Source organism: Hippopotamus amphibius, chromosome 1, assembly GCF_030028045.1.
Source record: "Hippopotamus amphibius kiboko isolate mHipAmp2 chromosome 1, mHipAmp2.hap2, whole genome shotgun sequence".
Lineage (NCBI taxonomy): Eukaryota > Metazoa > Chordata > Mammalia > Artiodactyla > Hippopotamidae > Hippopotamus > Hippopotamus amphibius.
In genome coordinates, this window is record NC_080186.1 from 167,047,740 (window position 1) to 167,070,939 (window position 23,200).

Sequence of the window (23,200 nt, forward strand, 5' to 3'; positions counted from 1 at the left end):
AAAAACAAGAAAGTTAACATCCAAGTCATCTTAATTTCTGAAGGCGTGGCAAATATCCTCATTCTTCCTTTTCTCTCTGTGTCTTGTAATCACCTTTAACACCTTTCTCTGTAGAGTATCACAGCTTTTCTCCAGTGTGGATGCCCTGTGTTCCCCATCAGAAAGCACTGAGCAGAACTACCTGTGAGATTCTGCCCATGTTTCTGAGTTGTCACCTAATTCATCCTGGCTGGGCTGTCTGGTCTGCCCACTCACAGATGGGGAACCTGGAGTGGGAGGTGTCTGGGTGGCTCCCTCAGGGCTGTGTGGCTGGTGGAGCACTTACTAATAAAATTAAGCTATTCAGACCTCCTGGAGGCTGTGAAGGTCTTGTTTCGTCTCCCTCATGGACATGAAATTGACATTCCCCACAAATGTGCCACAGGGAGGCTCTGTTGGTGGGTTTATAGCAATGACTTGCAAAAAAAAAAAAAAAAAAAAAAACCCAGATGACTATACCTTAATCATAAAGAGATTTCTGTGACATTTTTTCAAAATTATACCTACATGGTCTCTTCCATTTGTCTTGGTAAACCCCCATTAAACGCTTGGGTCCTGTGCAAACACTAGTTTGCTCACACTGATCTGTTTGTTGTTGGACAGGAAATAGAAGGGACACAACTTGCTCACTGTATGGTCCATGTTTCAGCCCTGAAGTCTTGGAGAAGGTCCCTTGCGTTGCCTGTGTGGTCACGCCCCTTCTGTTCTCGGCTTCCTGATAGAGACCAGGGTGGCCTCACTGGATCCAGCAGCTTGTGGGCTGAGAGGGGGGAATGTCCATGGCTGTGCCCAGCTTCCTCCGCTCCCTAAGCATGCTGAGGTATAGGGCGGCTGGCTGTGCCTCTCCCGCCTGTCACGCTGCTAAGCAGTTTGCCGGAGAGGACCTACACCGCTCTACCCAGAGGGTTCCTGGCACATGGCACTGTTCTCAGGGAGGCGGGAGATGCGCTCTGACCTCTTGAGTAGGTGGCATTCCTCAGGAGTGGGCACCTCCTCATCAGTATTTTCCTTAAGCACTTGCTGTGAGCTCCACATTGACTGGAGGAGAAAGCTGATGTTCAGACTCCCTCCCCTCCCCCCGCCACATCCCCCAGGAAATCCTCTTGTTAGCTGGATTATTCACCTTGACTCTTAAGCTAGCTCTTGAGTTGAAGGTTAATCCCATAACTCTCTCTTCATCTGGCTTTGAAGGCCCTGATGTGATGTGCTGGGAAATCTAACAATGCAATGGTTTTCCTTCTGCCTTTACCTGAACCATATAAATGAGATAAAGTGTACCAAACTCTGGGTGTGTGCTGAGTAAACAGGAGCCAGTGATGGAATACATGCTACATAAGACATTGCTTTATTTAGCTGTGTTCTATCCATCCAAGTGAAGGCTTTAATTGCAAAATGGTGTCCTGCTAGCAAAAAATCAAAGCCATTAAGAGTCAAGTTTTTAAAATTCAAATGAATAAATGAAAAATTGTAAGGAAGGTTGTTAAGCATTAGTTTTAAGAGCATCTCAGATATGAAAACAGGATTTAGATGTCAGAATTTCAGTAGTGATGAGTGCTGTTAGCAAATCTTCCATCCCGACTGTACCAAGTGGTTTATAGATTGAACACATGGGCTTCCTCTGGTAGCTTCTTCAGGCAGTGGGAGCCTGAGGAACTCTGAAGCCAGGGGGCTTCCTTCGCTCCTCTCACGCGGACTGAGGTGCTGCCTGTCGTAGGCTCACCACCGGAACCCTGGCAGGGGCAGAGGGCCTGCAGCTGCCCACCTCAGCAGGCCATGCCCCACCTGCACCACACTCACCTCTGCTTTGTCTATAAAGACCTGGCCACGCTCCATTCAGCTTGCTGTTTCCTTGACCTTCTCTTCTGGGTAGTGGGTGCTTTTGATCCCCACTTTGCTAACTCACAGAGCCAACATTTTCCCAGAAGCCAGTGAATCCCATAACATTTCGAGTGACAAACTGAAACTTACTCTCTAACCAAGGGTGGCTGGATACATGGCTGGGGTGGGGGGGATGACTTTGATCTGTGGCCAAGCTCTGCCACCCTTTTCCTGAGCCTCACATACAGCCTAAGGTCCTGAGCACCGTCTAAGATGGATGAAAAGGATCCAGGCATGGAATCTGAGGATCTTCATGTGTCCTCTTTCAGCAACTCGCAAACTATTTTTTGGTAGCTGAGAATCTGTAATAGATTTTTGGATTATGAAAAATATTACTCAGCACTCACATTATATTCAAAAATAAAGATTATGCAGTTCAAATGCACAATAAAATACAGCTTTATGGAATGGTAATTTTTTACTTACGTTCTTCTGCATTATAGTGGAAGATAATGGATTCTGGAAGGGCACAATGAGGGATAAAGCTGTTGTATTGTATTGGTTAAATGACATTTTAAATGATTTGGCTGTCAAATTCGTGGAAAGGTTATGAACAGTAAATGAAAAATCTAAAATTAATTCCCTACTTCAAGAAAGCATGATTTATACCATAATAAAATTAGATTTTTAGTTAAAGAAATTTAGTCATTAAGTAATGCCCATGTGTTAACTCTCATTTATAACCATCTGGTTTGAAACTTCTGCAGCAAATAATTTCTTCCTTAGGCAAAGCATCCAGGACCTTGGTGTCACTTCTGTCAGTGAATTCTGTTCTGTACAGTTCTGCTACAGCTTTTGGGGGCATACTTTTTCAAGAACTGGGAAGCCATTCTTATTTAGCCACAATAACTGACGGAAACATTGAGCTCATTTCCCTCCCCAAGTGATCTTACTATTTCTCTCCCTTAGTTATCTTCATTAAAGGCAATAAAGATGATGGTGGCCACCATTTAAGGACTACTGTATGTCAACCACCATACTAAGTGTAGCACAGGTTTATTATTATTTCACTTAATCATCCCATCAATTCTGTGAAGAAGGTACCATTCCTGCCCTCATTTCACAGATGAACAAACTGATGCTTAGAAAAAATGAAAGCGGAGAGGGTGAGGGGGAATGAATTGGGAGATTGGGATTGCCATATATACATTACTAATAAGAAAAAAATACCGGATTGTACACTCTAAATATAGGCAGTTTATTGTCTATTAACTGTATCTCAATAAAAGTTCTTAAAAAAAAAGATGAGATAATTAACCAAAGATGGAAGGGCCGTGGCTGTCAGGAATAAGCCAGGATTCAGCCCAGATCCATCTGACTTCAGAGTTCCATCTTTTAATCCCTGTCGTGTGTCTCCTGAATATTCACTGAGTGTCTGCTTTGAGGCAGCAGAGTGTAGTAGTAGGATTTCCAAGGCTTGAGTATAGCCTAGACTTGGCCACTTGCTACCCTGTGATAATTCAGCAAGCTGCAGCCTTTCCCTCTGTAGAAACTTTCTCATCTGTAAATTAGGGAGTGTGATTTATTCCCTTCAACAAATTTCTGTTGTATACTGTGGGTACTTTATCCTATTAAATTTTCGATTGAGATGCATCAGATATATTGGAAAGTGTACACATCTTAAGTGTAGAGCTCCATTAACTTTTACAAAGTGAACACACCCAAGTAACTGCTACCAAGATCATAATTTAGAACATTCCCAGTACCCCAGAAACCACCTTTGTATCCCTGTTGTTATTCTCCCAAAGGTGACCACTAATCTGTCACCAAAGATTGCTTATGCTTGTTTCTGAAATTTATAAAAATAACATTCTATACATTGTACTTTCGCATCTACCTTGTTTTGGTCAACACTATGTCTGTGAGATTCATCCAAGTTAATGTGTATTGCAGTCGGTCCTTTACATTGCTGTGATGTTTTCATTGTATGGATATGCCACACTTTATCCATTCTACTGTTGGTGGACATTTGGGTAGTTCCCTGTTCTCGGTTATTGCATGTCATGCTGTAATCAGTGCTCTTGTACATGTGTTTTGGTACTCAAGTGAATGTACTTAAGTTGAACATTTACCTGGGAGAGGTATTGTAGGGTCAAGTAAGACAGAAATATTGCACTACCTGTTTAAATAGAATTTAATATAGGGACTTGGTTAAACAGATAATAAAGGGTTAAGAAGCCAAAATGAAAACAAAAACAAAAGATCCACTGTGATAACTAAAAGCAATAATTGCAGGAAGCAGCTCTTGTCTCTAGGAGAAGAGCCCCAGAAAGCTGAGTCTCAGACCAATGAGGAGAGTCCTCCTGGTGCTCGTTCCTCTAAGAGTGTGAAAATTATAGTTGCTCCATATCCTTGTAAGCTATTACTAGTTTTGCTTGTTCTCTTGTTATCTTTTCTATGGTGTATAGCCATATCCCATTATGGTTTTAACCTGTGAAGTTACTATTCAAGTCTTTTGCTCATTTTTCAATTAGGTTATTCCTATTTGTCTTATTTGTCTGCAAAAGTATCTTCTATATTCTGAATGAGTGCTTTGTCAGATATATAGATAAACATTGCAAATATATTCCCTTAATAGGGCTCAACTTTTCACTGTCTCAATCATATCTTTTAATGGACAGAAGTTTTCATTTTTTTAAAAAAAAGTTCAATATAGCATTCTTTTCATTTATGGTGCTGCCTTTCACATCCCATTTGAGAAATTTTCACTCACTTAAAGGACATGAAGATATGCTCTTATAGTATCTTCTAGAAACATTATTGTTTTACCTTTCACATTTAGATCTACAGTCCATCTGGAAATGATTTTTCTGTATGTTGTAAGGTAGGAGGCTGTTTTTTCTGTATGGATATCCAGTGGCTCCAGCTCTATCTGTTATGAAGCCATTCTTTTCCATTGTATTGCATTGGCACCTTTATCATAACCCCAGAAACTGGATATGTGTGATTTCTTGTTTGACATCACATTCCATATACTTTTCTCTTTTTTTCTTGATCAGCCTTCTTAAGGATCAGCTTTATTAATTTTTTCAAGGAACTAAATTTTGGCCTTCTTTTTTAATGGTATAATTATTTTCCTCTATTTCATTGATTTCTGTTCCTGTTATATTTCTTTCCTCCTATTTTTTTGTGGGCTTACATTGGCTTTTTCTAGCTTTTAGAGATAGATGCTTAGGTCATCAATTTCTAGCCCTACACTTTTTTTTTTTTTTCCCCAACATAGGCCCTTGAGGCTGTAATTTACCTCTAAGCACTGCTTTAGCCACATCCCACAATTTTTTAAATGCTATGATTCAACTGTCATTCAGATTTCCTTTGTGTCTTATTTCCTTTGTGATTTTTCTCTTTGGAAATTATGCAATATACTTCTAACCCATGAGTCAAATATTTGGAGATTTTTCTCCATATCTTCTGTTACTGTTTTCTAATTTAATTTCACTGTAGTCAGAAAACTATATATGTTGTCTATATGGTTTTAATAATTTGAAACTTGTTGGAACTTCCCGGTGGCTCAAAATATGGTTAATTTTTATAAATGTTGAGTGGACACTTGAAATGAATATGTAGTATGCAGTTATTGGTATAGTGTTTGATGTACATCAATTAGGTGAAGTTTGTTAATCATGAGAGTCAAATATTCTACATCCTTACTGAATTTTCCTCTTATTCTATCATTTAGTAACAAGTTTCTTAAATACTCCAATCATTATTATGAATTTGTCACTGTGGATTTCTTCTTTTAGTTCTTTTAGTTATAATTTTATATATGTTTAGGTAGTGTAGTTAGGTGTGTACAAGTTTAGAAGTGTTATTTATTCCTGTTAAATTGTCCTTTTATTATTATAAATCTAACATATTATTGTCTCTTCTTTATTTTCTTTTCTCCTACTCTTTCTTGTCTCTTTTTTGGACTACTTTTTTGTGATCCCATTCCTTTGATCTTACAGCACTATTTCTACCATTTTTTGGGTAGTAGTAGGATTGTGATATTTAAATTCCATTTGACCTCCTGAACTTTTGTGATCATATTGTCATTCATTTTAGTTCTACAAATAGTATTACCTTAGAGGGCATTATTGTTGTATTAAGCAGTCAAAATTAGATTTATTCACTTTTAGACCTTTCTGGTGCTCTTTATTCCTTCTCACATATGCATTCATCTGAAAAACTTTCCTTTTGTCGAGAGTGTTCCCTTGCATTACTCTTAGTATTATTCTGCTAGCAATGTATTCTCTCAGTTTTGTCTGTCTAGATAAATATTTATTTTACCTTATGAATATCTGTATTTTCACTGGGTATGGTATTCTAATTTTTTTGAGAATTTTAAAGATGTCATTCTATTCTCTTCTAGTTCCATTATTTTCTCCTGAAAAGTCATCTATCAAATCTTATTGTTACTCCCAGCCTCTGACTGTTTTAAAGATTTTTCTTTTTGAATATTCAACTACATTTCCACGAGTACCTAGTGATGGTTTTCATTGTGTTTATCTTGCTTAGGGCTTGTAGAGATTCCTAAATCTCTGGCTTGATGTCTTTCATCAATTTTGGAAAATTTTCAAGCAGTATCTCTTCAAACGTTGATTCAGCCTAATTTCCTCACTCTGGAACTTCAATTATGTGCTTGTTAGAACTTTTCACCATACCCCGTAATGTCTCTCATGCTCTTCTGTGTCTTTTATTCTTTATCTTTTCCTTTAAGATCTTCAGTCTGGCTATTTTCTACTGACTTAGGCTCCATCTTATTAATCCTCTCTTTAGTTGTGTTTAGTCTTCTATTAAATTCATCTACTGAGTCTTTCAGTTATTTAATTTTCAGTTCTAGAATTTCCATTTAATTCTTATTTTAATTCTGATTTTATGGTGAAATTCAGCATCTTTTATTCTAGAGCTATATCTGATAATTCTAAAACCTGGATAACCCGTGGATCAGTTTATGCTGTCTGTTTTATTGGATTTTAGTCATTTGATACTGTTTCCCACCATACCTAGTAATTTTGGATTGGATGCTGGACATTATATATTATAAATAATAATAATAAACAGAAACGTCAATTAAATAGAGCTGGGAGACCAGAAGGGGGAGCTCTCACACCCTGTGACAATTGCAGAACCCAAAGGAAAGAAGAAAGACTCCTTTTATTTCCTGGCAACAACTCAGTCAATGAAAAGCAATGAACTGTGTTTGCTATGGCCCTCCCATTTTACTTTTCACCTCTATGAAAGAGTTTTCCTTCCCTTGCCATGTGGGGGCTTGTACATGTCTCCTCATGGTTGTAGATCCTGAATTTCAATTATCTGCTGATCCTGAATATCTCCCCCACCTCAACTCCCCTTCCCCACCCCCCCCAGAGAAATAACTAACTGTTTCAGGTAAAAAATGTGAAAAATTATAACACCTATATACTACTTTATTGTCTTAGAGAGAGGATTTACATTTATTTGTTAGATATAAAATGCTGGCACATCATCTTGATCTACTCAGGAACAGAAATTCTTTGAGGATATTAGATCTTAACTGAAAGCCAGCTGCATTTACCAGGACCACTCTTCCTTTGAAAGCTTAATTTTTGTCTTCCTAGCACCATGATACTATCAAACTCTGTGCTTAGTTTTTTAGCTTATTTTTTTAGCTTGTTTGGGGCTATTTTTTTTTTCTTGTTTCTCAACCTTTTGCTCTTTATATGTCCAGCTCAAGCATAATAATTTAACTCAAGAGGAAGCTGTGGGCAAAATATTGGGCTTACTTCTTTCTGATTCCCTTCTCTGGGGTTGTAGACCCTCAAGTTCTGGTTGCTTTTATAGCCTCGACTCATGTATCTCCCAGCTTAGTGAGGCTACTTTAAGCTCCAGAACATTACTTTTGTTTGGCTTCTACATGAAACCATAAGCCCCAAAGGGAAAATCTGGCAATAAATAGGGGGCTCACCTCAATAGTCTCTTCTTCTCTACAAATATTGGCTAAGTTCTGTCTGCCTTTATTGCTCTCACATGCCTTCAAAAACTTTTGGGGGTTATTTATCCAACTTTTATAGTTATTCTTAAGAGAAAGATTGGTCTAATACAAGCTATTCTTTCATAGCCTGAAGCAGAAGTCTATCTCATCTAATTTTCACACTATCTTTATGAATTAAGTACACAGAGATAGAGTATTATTATGTGCATAAGCTTTGGGATTAGACTTTAGAATTTAAATCCCAGTTGGCTACTGATCAAAATGCAAGAACTTGGACAAATTCTAACCTCTCTGACCCTCTACTTCCTCCCTTTTTAATAAATATCTGAGAAATGAAGTTGCAAAAACCTTAAAATCAGGAAATCCCACTTTTATTTAAACTATTTCAGTGCACAATAAAAGGAAAACTTCCAAATCCATTGTATGAAACTGGTATAATTTTAATTCCTAAAACTGAGAAATATGACACCTAAAAATTATAGACCAATCTCATTTATGAATATTAATGCATAATGTATTTAGAATCATACATAGCAAACAGAATCCAGCAGCATATTTTAAAAAAAATCATTATTAAAAGCTTATTCCAGAAATACAGAGATAGTTGAATACTAGGAAATCTACTAGATAAGCCATCAAGTTAGTAGAGCTGAGGAGAAAAACATCATAGGATCACTTCCATAAATGCAGAAAAAGTATTTGATAAAATTCAATACACATTTATTTTCATTCAACAAATATGTATTGAGCATCTGCCCTGTTATAAATAACACTGAGGATGCAAGAGTGAAAAAGATACTGGCACCATCCCAGCTCACATTCCAGTGGAGGGAAACAGCCAATAAATAAACAAGTCGAGGGACAAGCCAGACCATACATTTATTTTAAAAACTCTATAAAATATGCATAGATTTCACAAGTATAATAAACATACTTTGGGCCAAAAGCCAGCATTTTACTTAATTGGGAAACACTACAGGTTGTCTTCCTAAAATCAGAAAGGAGGCCAGGATACCCACTATGTTCACAACACCTAACATTAGGTGGAGGAATTAGCTAAAAGAATGAGTAGAAAAATCAGCTATAGACATAGAAACTGGGAGAAAGACAGAAAATCGCTGCTATTTGCAGATTGTATAAATATACAAATGCAAGCCCCGAAAGAATCATTGGGAAACCAATTACACACAATAAGAAATTTAGTCAAGTGATTGGTTATATCAATATGTAAGAATCAATTACCATCATATATACAAACAAGAACCAGTTATAAGATATAAGGAAAGATAAATTCCATTTATGATAACAAAATGTGTGTAATAAATTTTCAAAATATATACAGGAAAATTATATTCTTGAAAGAAATAAAAATAGACTTGAACAAATTATTTAAAATACCATGTTAGATAAGTAGATACGTTACACAGATGTCAACTTACCCTAAGTTAATTTATAAATGTTATGCAATTACAATAAAATTTCCATAAAGTTTTTTTCTAGAGCTGTAACAGTTGACATCCTGTTCCACAAACACTAGTTATTTCCAAGGATGGAGGTGCCAGTCCCTAGAGCAGAGAGCTGAGGAGCAGTGTGGAAGGAGCTGGGTTTACTTAGTGCATGATGTGCTTCATGGTTTTCGTATCTCTCATTACAATCACCACTCTCCAAGCTCCCTCTTTTGAACCCTGAGCTGCTGAGGAACCAGCACTTTGGAAGCTTGTTGGATTAATTGTGCTGTGCTGATGTGCTGCTGGCCTATAACATGTATCTGCCTTTGGTCTCCACTTGGGCTTTTGACTCATTATAGAGATGGCAGTCAGAAAGTGTAATTTGGGCAGGACAATCTTTTCAGTGCCTCCTCAGTTTCCTTTCTAATATTGCCTTCCCCTCCTGGTCCCACAAGAATGCTAGACAAGAATGCTAAGGTATGAAAGACAAGGTCATTTATTTAAAAAGTGCTTGTGCTGACTGGTCTTTTTGGTTGTGATGGTGAGTTGTCCCAAGTTCAGTGTTTGATCTTCTTCAGTTGCTGGAATGGATTTTCAGCTTATTCTCAAGATTAGGCTTTTTTATCCTAAACTAGTCATTTATAATGGATTATAGATATTTTTATTCATTATGAAACCATAATATGTTTCAGCCTTTCCCCCCATTACTTCTCACTGGGTCTTTTCCTGCTTCCTGACCATGCTCTGTACTTTTCTGCCACCCTGTCTTTTCTCAAGCCATTCTCTCTTCCTGGTGCACCCTCCCTCCCTTATTACTATCTGAAAGGCTTCCCATTCTTCAGTGCTATTTGCAAAGGTTCTTTAAAAAACCTCTTATGTTTTCAGTCGAGTGTGAGTATGTTGGTATTTATCAAGGCAAAAGCACCCCTTTATTTCCCATAATTTGTATTTGTTCTGTACCCTTCTATTCAACTGTGAATATCTTCAATGCAGGGGCTCTGTTTTCCCTATGTAATTTCTGAAACACTTTGCTTATTGCTGTGCACATTGCAGGAAGTTGCTGTATAACAAAGGGAGATCAGCTCGATGATGGGTGATGCCTTAGAGGGCCGGAACGGGGAGGGTGGGGGGAGTCGCGGGAGGGAGGGAATATGGGGATATGTGTGTAAATATAGCTGATTCACTTTGGTGTACCTCAAAAACTGGTACAAGAGTGTAAAGCAATTATATTCCAATAAAGAGCTTAAAAAAAAAAAAGAAAAAGGAAGATGAGATTGAATTAAGAAAAGCCAAGAGCTTAATTCAGTCCAGTGGCATGCACTGGCTATCCAAATCGTCCATAATATCCCACCCTTTGGAAACTACTGATGACCATAATCACCAGATCATGCCAGGGACCTGCACAGGAGCAATAGTAGTCTTCACCATGGCACTGCAAATCAGAACCTGCTGCTGCTCATATAATTCTGGCCCCTGTCTACTTATGTTTTCCCCAGGCCCTACAAGCACCCGCAGTCTAGGTGGAGGATGGGAATTCAACTTGGAACAAGGTCTTTCTTAACAATTAGTACCAGCCCAGTTTCCACATAAGGAAAACTATGAGAGTTGGCTCTGCTCATTAAAAACTGCATGATTAACAGTGTTTATTTTTGTTTGTTTGTTTTTTGTTGTTTTTTTTACTTAAGCTAGCAAAGCAACAAGTAGTTTACGTTTACAGATGTGTTTGTATGTTGAGAGTTTAATAAACCCAACATTGCTGAATGTCTTGTTCTTATGAGATTGTTCACCTTTCTGTGGGTAAATGTCTGATAAGTAGTGAGATATTTGCAAGTATCTCTACATATGAGTTAGTCTTCAAAAACACTGAGTCTTTCTTTTCTTGCAGGGATCCAGAAGCCTTGAGGTCACAAGAAGAGAAGGTAGGGGAGATGCATTCATACTCATTTCATTCTCATTGTTGACATTTGGATATAGTTTGTTGAAGTTAAGGTGAACTTCAGACTGTGGACAGCTTGTTCTTTGAAATTTCGTGTGGCCTTTTCTGGGTGCTATTTGGCGCTTGCCTCTAGGGACTGCAGGAACTAAAGTGAGAACTATGTCTTCAGCCTTCCAGTATCAGAGATGGGGTCTGGCGAACTGGCTTGATCATGTTTACAGTCTCTCGTGAGAAGCCTCATTTCTGAGTGAAGTTTGAAATAGTTCTATCCAGTGAAAACCACATCAACAATAAAAAATGGTTTATGGTTTGAGGTATTTCAATATCTGGGAAAAGGTGCCACTGTGAAAAATATTTCTGATTAGATTTTTACAACTTTAGTTAAGCCGAAATAGATATAAGCAATTAATTTCCCTTTTGGAAACAATTCCATGATGTTTTATTTTCTCTGCCTGAGTTCCTCTAGCATATTTGTTTTCTGATCACTGAAGTAAATATATATATATGGGTGTTAATTTCTGAAATCTTTTAATGGGAATTGAAGTTTACTTGCTTTCAGTAATACCTAGTCTCTATCAAGAGGGTGTCTTTTGTATGATTTATGGAAGTCACCACCAATCAGCCCTTTATTTCAGGGATGGGAGGATGAAGTCAGAAACCAAAGTGAGTTCTTGGTCTAGGGTCTGGCCTGTGGTTTTGGCCCTAACCATATCTCCTTCTCAGTGGTATTATCTCCAAATAGAGCACCAGTCTTTAAAAGTGAGTAAATACCATAGTGACTTTTAAATCTAAAAACCTTGCCTCCTGGTTAGTTCTTATTTTTCATATAGCACAATGAAAGACACAGAATGGCCATGTTACCAAAGTTTCTAGACCTAAACTTTGCATACTATCTGTACCCATGGGTTAATAGAACTGGTTGTTTGCTGCTGTCCATGGTACTGGAATCCTGGATACAAAGGATTTGGATAATCTAGCTATAGGATGAACTTCCTGGCTTTCATTTTCATTTGCCGTTGTCTCTGATTTTGGGCTCAATGTCCTCTGAACTGCATTTGTAGCATAAACTACATTATTTGGATATAAAAATCAAATGATATTGGATTAAGGTGGGTGAGGCAGAGAAAGCAAGTTTCTTATTCAAAGTTGTGTTCACAGTGGGTGAGATGGCATGTAAACTGGAGAGAAATAGCCATTAGGAGAGAGGTTGGGATGAACTTTGGTTCAGAATACTGTTCATTCACTATCCCTGAGTGTGACTGTTTAGAATTAATTTGCATTATGGAATTACATATAAACTTAACTGTTTTGGAATCTTACTGTCCTTGTGTTAGAAATGTCTTTAAATAGTAAGGCTAGGGTATGAGAGAACCATGTGTATTTTTGCTCAAAGGCATAAAAGGCCTTATTGTACCTGAGACTCCAAATTCCGATAAGACTGAGTGTCTGAGGATTAGCAAAGGCATGGTCAGGCTGTGCTTTATTCATCCATAATCCCCTTCGCTCTTGAAACAGAGTCTTTCACAACTGGCTTACCGGGAGCATATGCCTTGGGTTTGTACTGGTAAATTTGTCTTGACATAACATAAACTTTTTTTTTCCCTATTGTGAACTGATGTGTTTCTTGCTTGTTTCTGTCAAAGTTGAGTGTTTGAAAATTCCTGAAATAGCCCAGTGCCTTAATGTCAAGGCTTATAACCTGGCAGGAAGGAGGGAAGAGTGGGTTCAGAGTATTTTTGAGTCTGAGATTCACTGGCTTGGGTAGTAGGATTGTTAATCTTCTCCAGAACAGTGTCTAGGTATAAAAATAGTAGAAGCACTGTGACTATTTCAATAAAATATTATTCCCACAAACACAAGTAAGACATTGTTGTCTAGCAACAAACACTTATCTTGATCTGGCACTGAAAGAGGAGCAAATAATTAACACTGAATTTTTCTGCCCAGTTTATCAGGCCCAGGTGATTCTGGAAAGGTCTAGAGAGGTAGCCTCTGGACCACAAAACCTAAGATGTTTTCCTGTTTTTGTTTTGTTTTGTTTTAATACTGCATCTGACTCAGAATATCAGCTCCAACCAGGGTTCATTGCTACAAATGGATGACCAATTGCAACTTTACGCTATGTGACTTTTGCAAACTTGTGATTAAATCTGTGGAGTGAGAAGAGAGGGGCTAATATTAGCAGTGGAAACGGAGTCTAGGCTAAGTCACATTTGGATTGGAGATCATTAGGGTGACATGAATGCCCTGTGTGCCTCAGACCTGTTTCCACCTTATTTCCCTCTGTGCTCCTCCCAGCCAGTGATGTCACAGTTCCCAGACTGTAGCCCAGCTTTCTTGCCTCTGGCCTTCACTGTTCCTGCAGCCTGCATACTCTTTGTGCTTAATCTTCGTGAGATTCCACCTCTCCCTCACCCCTTCCAACTCTCTTTCTGAAGAGTTTTGCTTATCCTACTTTATTTGAAAGTTAAGGGCTCCTATTAGGTTATTCATTTCCTGAGAGCCAGACCTTCCTCTCATTCACTCCCAAAGTCCTCAAGGCCTTAGCCCAGGGCCTGTAGTTACTCGACAATCATTTCTTGAATTAAGTGCAAATTTAAAAATTGCTTTGTATACATACTTTTCACTCTGATCCTATCCTACTGATGTACAAGAGAGGCACTGAGTCAGTTGGTTCTACAAAGGCACTTATAGGGAGTGTTCTGTGGATATCCAAATATTCCTAGCTCGTGCATTGATGGAAGTGCTCCATGTTCAAATAAGCTTGGTGTTATGGGTTGAATTGTGTCTCCCAAAAAGATATGTTGAAGTCCTAACCCAGGACATGTGACTGGGACCTTACTTGGAAATATGGTCTTGCCAGATGTGTAATTAAGCTAAGATGAGATCATACTGGAATAAGATGGGCCCTGATCCAATGAGTGAGATCCTTTTGAGAAGAGAGAAATTTGGACACAGACACACAGGGAGAACAGCATGTTTTGATGGAGATAAAGATTGGAGTGATGAGCCTGTAAGCCAAGGAACACCAAGGATTGCTGACAGTCTCCGGAAGCTAGGAAGAAGTGACAAAGCATCCTCCCCTAGAGCCTTCAGAGGGAGTGTGGCCATGCCACCACCTTGATTTCTGACTTCCAGCCTCCAGAATTGGGAAAAAAACAGATTTCTCTTGTTTCACTCAGGTTATGAAACTTTGTCACAACAGCCATAGAAAAATAATACACCTGGTAAATGCTGAACTCAGCATCAAGTTAGTAGTTATTTTTACTGCAGAACCTCTCAGGTCTTTGAGATGCTAAATAGGACTTTCAAAAGGGGGTGTAATGCACAGCATTTCCCAAACTTAGTTTCCCATGGCATCTTGATTTGTTGTTTTTAATCATCTCTGGGCTGGCATCCCGTGCAATGTCCTTTGTGAGCCCTGCTCTAGAGTCCATGAAGAGGGATGCTTCATCAGAGCCCAGGACATGCCCCAGCACCAGTGACTGTCTTCTAAGGGTGGTGCATAGAGAGAATGGTGAGGTAGTTATAATGATAACTATGTCTCAGTTGTTCCGAAGTTTTCAGAGAGTTTTCATGTTCTTTACCTCCCTTGACTCTCAGTAACCTACGGTATGAGCAGAGCAGACAGCACCTTATGTGAGACTCCTTCCTTCCTTTCCATACTAAATTTGGTAGGAATAAAGAGTCCTCTGGGTCAGTGTCCCTCTGGACCAATGTCCCTCTGATGCATTGAACCTCTCCAATGCAGGGTGGGGTGGCTTAAATGACTTGATCTCACTTCGTCATCTAAGCATTTCTAAACATGCATGATCACTGCCAAGCCCAGAGAGCTGAGAGGGACTCTTGGAGAAAAACTTCATAGGGGAACTTTGTTTCAAATTTAGATTTGTGGTAAGGACTCTCAGGGGAACCTGGAAGGAGACAGAGTATCAGAGGTTGTGGCAGGACAGCAACACTGGGAGGATGTCTCTTGGGAAGGGTACATGTCTACCCCAGCTGGACCTACTTCCACCTTCAGGGCAGTCCTATGTTATCCTCCTGCCCTGGGACCCACCTGTGCCAGCTGCATGGGGAAGGGGAGATGGCTGCTTCTTTATCTGCTTTCAATTGCAGGTGTTTTTACACCTCCCTCTAGACAGCTACAATTTAATTTCAACTGTTTCTGAAGCTTCAGCAAAAGGTGCCAACCTCACCTCTCCAAGACACTCCCATGTCCACTCTGAGGGCTGGTGCTGATTATGACTGCCAGAATTCATCTACTCAAACCAGTACTTTTCTCTAACCGATCCCATCACATTGAATTACAGCCATGAGAGAACACTTGAGCGAGCTGAGCAAGCAACCGGGATAATTCAGCCCTTGTCAGCCATCTCTCAGAGCATGGGGTGATCTGTGAGCTCTTCCAGATGTCTGTGATTGTGCTGTGATTAGAGGCTGTGGGGTTTGGGGTGGGCACCTATGTCATGTTGCATCACCCACCCTCCCAATGATGGCTCACTCACACCTTCCAGTCTAGACCAGCCTGGCCTGGCTTCCAGCAGGGCTGTGAGGGACACCTGAGAGGAGGGAATGTCTTTGTTTTCACAGAAAAAGAGAGGGTAGTGACAGTCACACAGCCAGGGTGGCTCTGGCTCCTTAGCAATGCAAATCTCCTACATAAACATGACCTGCCCGTCCTGAGTGTGTAACTAGAGCCTCACTTTGTGAAAACCCTTGGCATTATTCCCTTAATTGGCAGCTGCCTCTAATAGCCCCTTTATAGTATATAGCCCCTTTGCATCTGGGTGAACTTCAGCTATCAAGAATTGCATTCTGTTTACCATTAATTTTGATTTTGTTTAGCAGATGTTTTCTGGATCTCTCAGTTGCCTGCATAATCGATCTTGGTGTAATGGAAAGTGGCTGACTCTCTTCAATGAAACAGATTAATAAACTCCTAGCTTCTTTTGAGATAACTTCTTTAATGGCTGCAGATGTAGGGAACGTAAAAGGGAGCCATCCAGGTTTGACAGTGCCTTGGGGTAGTGGGTCCTTTTCCAATCAAGTCTGCCATCTGGGGAAAGAAATGGGGTTTTCTTCCCCACCCTACTCCCATTCTGTACAGTGGGACGTGCTTGTTCCCTCCTGCAGTCATTGGGCTCCAAAAAGCTGGGGGTGGTGTCTGTCTCCTTCAATTTCTAACCCCACAGCAGTTGACTCTTTCTGGATCGCGCTGCCACTCTTTAGCTGCTGGAAAACTGTATTGTCCCTAGCTGCCCCAGCTTGAATGGGGAGCAGATGACACAACCGGCTGGTGTGTTCTGGTGGCATACAACGTTTTGGTACCCAGTTTAGCCATGGCCAATTGGCAGACAGTAGAATCCCACCTCTCCACTTATTCACAGTGTGACTTTGGGGAAGTTACTCAGTCTTCTCTGGGAAAAAATAGGGATAGTAATAATACAAACTATTAGTCCCAGCCCTGGGTTGTAGAAACCCAACTTGCACTGGCTAAAGCCTAAAAGCATTGTGAAACTGCAGAATCTAAGGGAGGGTGGGTCTGGCTTCAAGAACAACTAACACAGGGGTTCTTACACTCTTTCTCCTTCCTTCTCTTGGCGTGTTGACCTCTTCCACACAGCCTTGCAGGATGGCTCCTAGAAGCTGCAGCTCACAGTGTCCTGATTACTCACCATTGCAGGGGGAGAAACTGCTTTCCTTCAGAGGGACAGCAGAAAAGCCTCAGTGAGGATTCTGATTTGCTGGCCTTGTATATCATGACTCGAGCCCTAAACCAATCACTGTGGCAAGGAGGGGTTGGAATACTGTGATTGGCCAGGCGAGGTCACATGTTCTCCCCTGGGGTTTGCAGAATCACCCTCACTCAAATGCCGGGGAGTGGGAACAGCTTTGGTCCACAGAGGAAGGATGCTGGGCAGCATACGTCAACACCCCTCACAGCCTCCTGGGCGTGTTATGGGGAGGGATTTGGCACGGAGAGCCCTTGGCAGAGTGTGGGCAGCAGCGTCAGTGCCCAGGGATGTTGGTAGCCTTCATTACGGCGACTCTGATACTGTATCCTCAGACATGCGATGAGGAAAGTCTCCGTCACCAAGCCCATTCCTCTGTCTCCAGGCAGACTTAAGGTGACTTTGCATATGGTAGCCTGTTGACTTTTCCCATGAAGGGTTTTCTGAAATTTAGCTCATTACCATCTGTCCCCTCTGTTAGAGTCTTTAACTTTCTGCTCAGATTCTTTTATTCTGCAGTCGGAAGAACCAAACAGCTCTCTTCTTGATGATGTCTTTAAGAACTTAAGGACAAATGCATAAAATCTGTCTCCCCAGATTAAGGGTTTTCTGGGCACTGAGGTCAGAACTGTTTTGAGCATCACAGTTACTAGACCCCTCATGTTTCCTTTCAGTTACTTCATCCTAATAAAGCTCAGGGAGTGTAGACAATGGCCCTTCCCAGGGACCAAGCATAGCCTTAGCCAGAGGATTCTCAGGCTGTGAGTAACCCCAAGCTTCTGTTCCCAAAAGCAGTTCTAAGTGCCTGGACCTGCAAAGACTAGCCATGGGCTAAGCCCGAGTGAACCTGAGTTCTCTCTACTGCCCCTTACGTGTTCTTCCTTAATCAAAGGTCTTCCAGGCTCTTGGTGAGTGGCTGTTTCCTCCTATCACCTGGCTGATGTCAGTTTTCTCCAGTATTTGGAAGAAGCAGGACCTTGCTGTGTCCACCTCAGGGAGTCCCTCGTGTTGCTGTTTGAACGTGTGTGACGCGTCACCCAGTGCCTCAACTGGTGGCTGCGGCCTGTGCTCCAGTGGCAGCTCTCACGCTGCTGTGTAGGATGAGCTCTGGGAGAGCAGGGATTGAGGCTCTTCCTCCCGGGGTCTCCCACCCTGTCCACATCGTGAGCACCGAGAAAGGGGTAGATCCTGGCACATCTTAGAGCTGACCCGGCTCTTTGTCACATCTCCACTTCTCATAAAGTAAAATCACAGGTGTAGGGGCGGCCAGATTTTTCTCCTGTGGACCCCACAGTTCCTGCACACCCCTGTCCCATCTGCTGTGCTTACTCTTCCCACCACTGCCCTTGGAAGGGCTTCCAGTCCTTAATGACCACCCTCAGGGAGCTACTCTGCTCTTTCTGACAACTTTTAGGCTCCCTCTGATAGAAAATCCTGAAAAGGCGCTCATGTGAATGAACTAAATCTCTGTGGCTGTGATGGGTCTTGGTAGGTCTGAGCCGGCTTAGGAAGCCCTGTGCAGTGTTGGTGAGGAGTCTTCTTGGGGGTTGCCATTGCAAAATGTGCACATAGGTCCCTATCTGGAATTTGTGGGGAAAGAGTCATGTTATCTAAGAAGTCATAACCCCCAAAGGATATGAACCACTGCAGATTCATAAGGACAGTACGGCAAGCCCTTCACAAGACAGCATCACTCTGAAGCACACTAAGCTGCCCTGTCAAGGCCTGGAAAGGGAGGCGATGGCACTCCCGCTAGACCTGCTGAGGTCCTATCCTGCCCAAGGGGGTCACCTCTCTTCTCTGAGATCCCAGCAGTGAAGGCTGTTGTTTATCATCTTTGCCCCTCGCCTGGCCGCCAAGCCAGAAGGAGTTTCTCTGCCTCTCAGGAACCCTTGACATGATCTGCATATAAACACTGAGGTCCTTTTCAAACACGTTAAGCCATTTGCCCCAGCGATATTCGTGTGCCGTCAGTGAGCCTCTGAGGTTAATTATCTGTGACTTAAAAATTATTTGTTTCTGTCTCTTTTATTTTGTTGCCCCTCAGCAGTCTTTCTTTCTTGGGAACGAGGTGCCGAATCCAACTGACTGTTATGATTTAATTCCTTTCTTATCATCAGAATTAGCTCATCTATTAAAAACTCTTTAAAAACCAAAAACCCTCCCACCACCTTATTTTCAGATTCTGTTGTCTCTTTACAACAAATCTTTAATCTCTCAGCTTCAGCAGACACGGCGCCCAAATGGGGAGTAATCAGCAAGGCAGTGTGTCTCATCAGAAGGGTGAGGCCTGCCATGCTCTCTCCCGCTCAGCCCCGCTCACTTCTGGGTGCTCAGTACTGCTGAGCCGTCGGCCTGCGTCTCCCGGGGCTGTGGTGAGGGCTGCATGGCATGCCCTCTGGTGCACAGGCATGTGGTGAGCAAGCCTCGTGCCCCTGGAGGGCCCTGGCAGATCAGGCAAGGAGGGCCCTGGCAGATCAGGCAAGGAGGGCCCTGGCAGATCAGGCAAGGAGGGCCGGAGATCTTGGGCAGTACAGCCCACCCAGTGGCTTTCTGCACACTCGTTTTTTGGTTATGCTTTTTGGCTGGGGTTGTCATTGCATTCCAAGAAAATGCTTCAGGGTCTGCGTGTAGAAAACTTTTTTTTTTTTTTTTTTTTTTTTGCAAAATGTTGAATTTTGCATGAGGTAACGTTAGCTTGCTTTGTGCTCTCAGGACGTCAGGAAACCTGGGCCCCAGAGATGAGCAGGCACTGACCAGCCACTGGCTCCATGCCCTGCAGCCTCTGGGACATGGGTGAAGTCAACAGGAGGCACTCTGGGCTGGTGTGAGTACAGTCAGCGTCATTGGGTGGTGTGTGGTGCTGGTTCACCCGGGTACCTAGGCTGGTTGTTGCCCACTGGCCCACTCTCTGGGGGCCTCTGTGGGGAGTTCTCAGGCCCTCAGTTGCCCCCTCACCACTGCAGTGCTTCTAAAGCAATGTCTGGGAACCTAGTTTGATCATGACTACTTCTGAAGAAAAATCACTCTGGTGGAAAGGTAAGTACCATTCTTAGGGATTTGTGAAGGTTTATCGGGCGCTAATGAAAGTTTCCTCGGGTGGATTGCAGTCTGCTGGGTGTGCGGTGATGACAAGGCGTGGTCCCTGCCTTTACAGGGCGCGTGCGTCCACTAACATGCCAGCCTGGGAGATACGCAAGTGTCCTATAGACAGAAAGGCGCCTGGCTGCCCAGCACCATGGCCAGGCGCCTCACAGGGGGCTGACCCCATAGTGGGAGAGTATTTGCTCAGTGTAGACCGACACAGGGGCCTAGGAGAACAGCTCTCTGAATGGCCTGGTTGACGTGACTTCTCGCGGTCTTCTCTCCAAAGGATGGTTCTGTTGGCAGAGGGTCTCCTTTCGGGCATACCTGATTAGTGGGGACGTTTTTGCTGTTGGAAATAGCAAAATGCAGTCCAACTAGCCCAAACAAACAGGGGACCTTGTTGGCTTAGGTAACTGAACAGCCGGACAGGAGATGGAGGGGTGAGGGGTGCTGGCTTCCTGAGGCAAACCTAACATAGGGTATCAGGACCTGGTTTCACGCCTCTCCTCCCTCGCAGCTGACTCCCCCTCACTGTGAATGCCAGCCTCCCCTCCTTACACCTCCAAGTCCCATGGAAGAGGGAGAGCTTCTGGTCTACTATTTCCCCCAAAAGTGCTGAAGTCTGCTCATATTGGATGGGCTTGGGTCACATGCCCCCTCCTCAATCAGTGACTGAGGCCATGGGAATGTAACGTGCTGCTAGGTGTAGCAGAGTCATGGACTGTGCCCCGGAGAGTGAGAGGGAGGGAGATCCCCAGATGACACCTGGGGCTCTGCCCAGGTAGCGGACAGGATGCAGGTAAGTACATATTATCAGTTACTTAATAATTTCACTTCTGGGTGTCTGTCACATCCTGCACACCCAAGTGCTGTTGAGTGCCTCAAGGGCAGGCTAAGCTTCAGCAAGCATTTACCTAGCATTTTGTGGGAGGGCAGCTTTCCCATCTTCTGAGAAGGAAAGCAAGGCTAAGAGGTGACATTGATGACCCGAGGTCCCAGGAGATATAAGGAAATGTGGCTTGGAACCCAGATCCCTGATGACAAATACAGTCATGTTGGTTTTTTTAAATCATAACTGCCTCTAGCGACGGGTTCTCCTGCTCCTTCAGCCCCTTCCCCTGTGACAGAGGGGACCTCATGAGGTGCACAGAGCATCCCCGGCCCAACTGTGGGGGCATTACTGTTTGTTTGGACCCCCAACACATTCTCCCTTCTTTAGCCCTTCAGCCAAAGGGCATACAGATCAAAAGCTAATGGGCAAATTTCCCTCCAGCCCACCCCTTGGTGACTTTAGTACTTACCTCCATGAGGCTTTCAGAAGCTTTATTTTCCATTTTTCATAAGAGATCCCCTTCTTTCTTGGGAAGGGGATGGTGGGGGCTCTCTGTGCTGCGGCTTTGAAATGGGCATTATGTGGCAGGCAGGGACACAGATGGGGTGGAGAGACCTGAGCCTTACAGAAAACCAGCACTCTTGTTCACGAGCCGCTTTCAGAGTAAGAGGTTTCTTGTTTGTCTATACATTAATTTAGGAGTGAAGGCTTACTTCACTGCTTTAATATAAATTCCCTAGATTGGAAGAGGTCTTAACGGAAACAGTTTCACACTTAGTCTCTTATTTAATCCTCATACACACTCTCTGACACAGACATTGCAATTTTATTTTGTAAATAGAGGAAAAACAGGGGACCCTGTGAATGCTATAGGAAATTGATCAGAGAATTAAAGTGGGCTGAACTGAGGTCATCCAGGAAAGCACATTCTTGATGGAAATTCAGCAGTGTTTGTACAATGCTGATTGAAATGTTCACATTTGCAAATGTGGACTCATCATTCTGCAGTTGAAGTGCCCGCAGGGTCAGGGTGATGGGACCCTGTGGGGCTGCCACTGCCAGAGAGAACCAGGGACCGCCACGTTCAGAAGAAATGGGCCTGAAAGGAGAAAATCACAGGTCTGGAAAAAGTTGTGGGAGTGAAAATACATTTTGATCTGTTTGTTTTACTAATTTTAGCAGTTATTTGTGCTCTCTTTTTGCTGGAGGCAGCATTCCCATCCAGCTGCTTGGCTGCCTCATTTGAATTTTTATCATTTGTGTGAATCACTGCATATTTGGGTACAAAATGGGAGTCCTGTGGCTAAGCGGAGACATTTATCTGACAGGGTCATATCTAATCTCATGCTTAGAAACTTCAACTGGAAATAAAATGAGTTGAGCTTGTTTTTTTGTTTTTTTTCCCTTTTTTTTTTTTTTTTTTTTAAAGACAGCAGGTCTGTAAAGCTGTGCTATCATATCATCTACCCCCTTTATACAGAATGTACATCTTATACTTGGATAGTGTTACCAGGCTGCTTTTTGCTCTCAAAGAGCTTTCTCATTTGTCATCTAATTTACTACATTTAAGAAAACCTTCACATTGGAGTGGAGTGAAGATATTATCATTGGTAACTGATGGGTGAGGAAACTGGATGCTCTGAGGTGGCAAGGGACTTATCCCGGGTCACGCAGCTAATGGAGGTGGGGCTGGAGCTATGATGTCAGTTCTGTACTCCTCCCACCAGGCTTCCTCTAGGAATGTGAGTTTACAGCAGAAGTTTTCAAATTAAAACCCAATGGGAAAGCACAGAATTTTCAGTCCTGTTTTGGTTCTTTTAAAAATAAATTACTGTGAAGACAACTTTTCTCATCTGTCAATGTAATGATCCCATACTTTGGGGATTCAGAATATTCAAAATGTGTGTGGGGGAAATGGTAAAAGTTAATCATTTTCACAGTATCTGTCTGTGGTGAGGTTTAATTATCACTTGACATATTTCATGGTTTAAAATGATGACAGTTTAAAATAGAGCCAGGGAGAGCCAGAAAACCCATTCATTACCGTGTGTAGAGCACCGCGTTAGAATAACCCCCAAATACAGATGCTTCCCACACAGACGATTCTGCAGCCTGTTCGTATTGCTACAGATGTCACTGGAACTGAAACCCCAATGGAGAACTCCACTCTGACCCTGCTGTCATCATCCAGAGGGAGCGTGGGTGAATCTAGCCTCATGGTTTGTTTCTTGGATCACATTCCAGATGCTAACCTCCCTGATACTCTCCAACCCAAACCTCTTGCTGGCTTTCTGC

At 42.2% G+C, this 23,200-nt stretch overlaps 1 protein-coding gene across 1 annotated transcript in view; it reads left to right on the top strand.

The window, feature by feature from the left end:
- The window catches only part of FSTL4 (follistatin like 4), a 394,347-nt gene that overhangs the window by 18,874 nt on the left and 352,273 nt on the right, over nucleotides 1-23,200 (top strand). Inside the window, exon 2 of the mRNA XM_057735151.1 lies at nucleotides 11,204-11,237. Coding sequence (XP_057591134.1) covers nucleotides 11,204-11,237 — 34 coding nt within the window. The remainder of the gene's footprint in view (nucleotides 1-11,203; nucleotides 11,238-23,200) is intronic.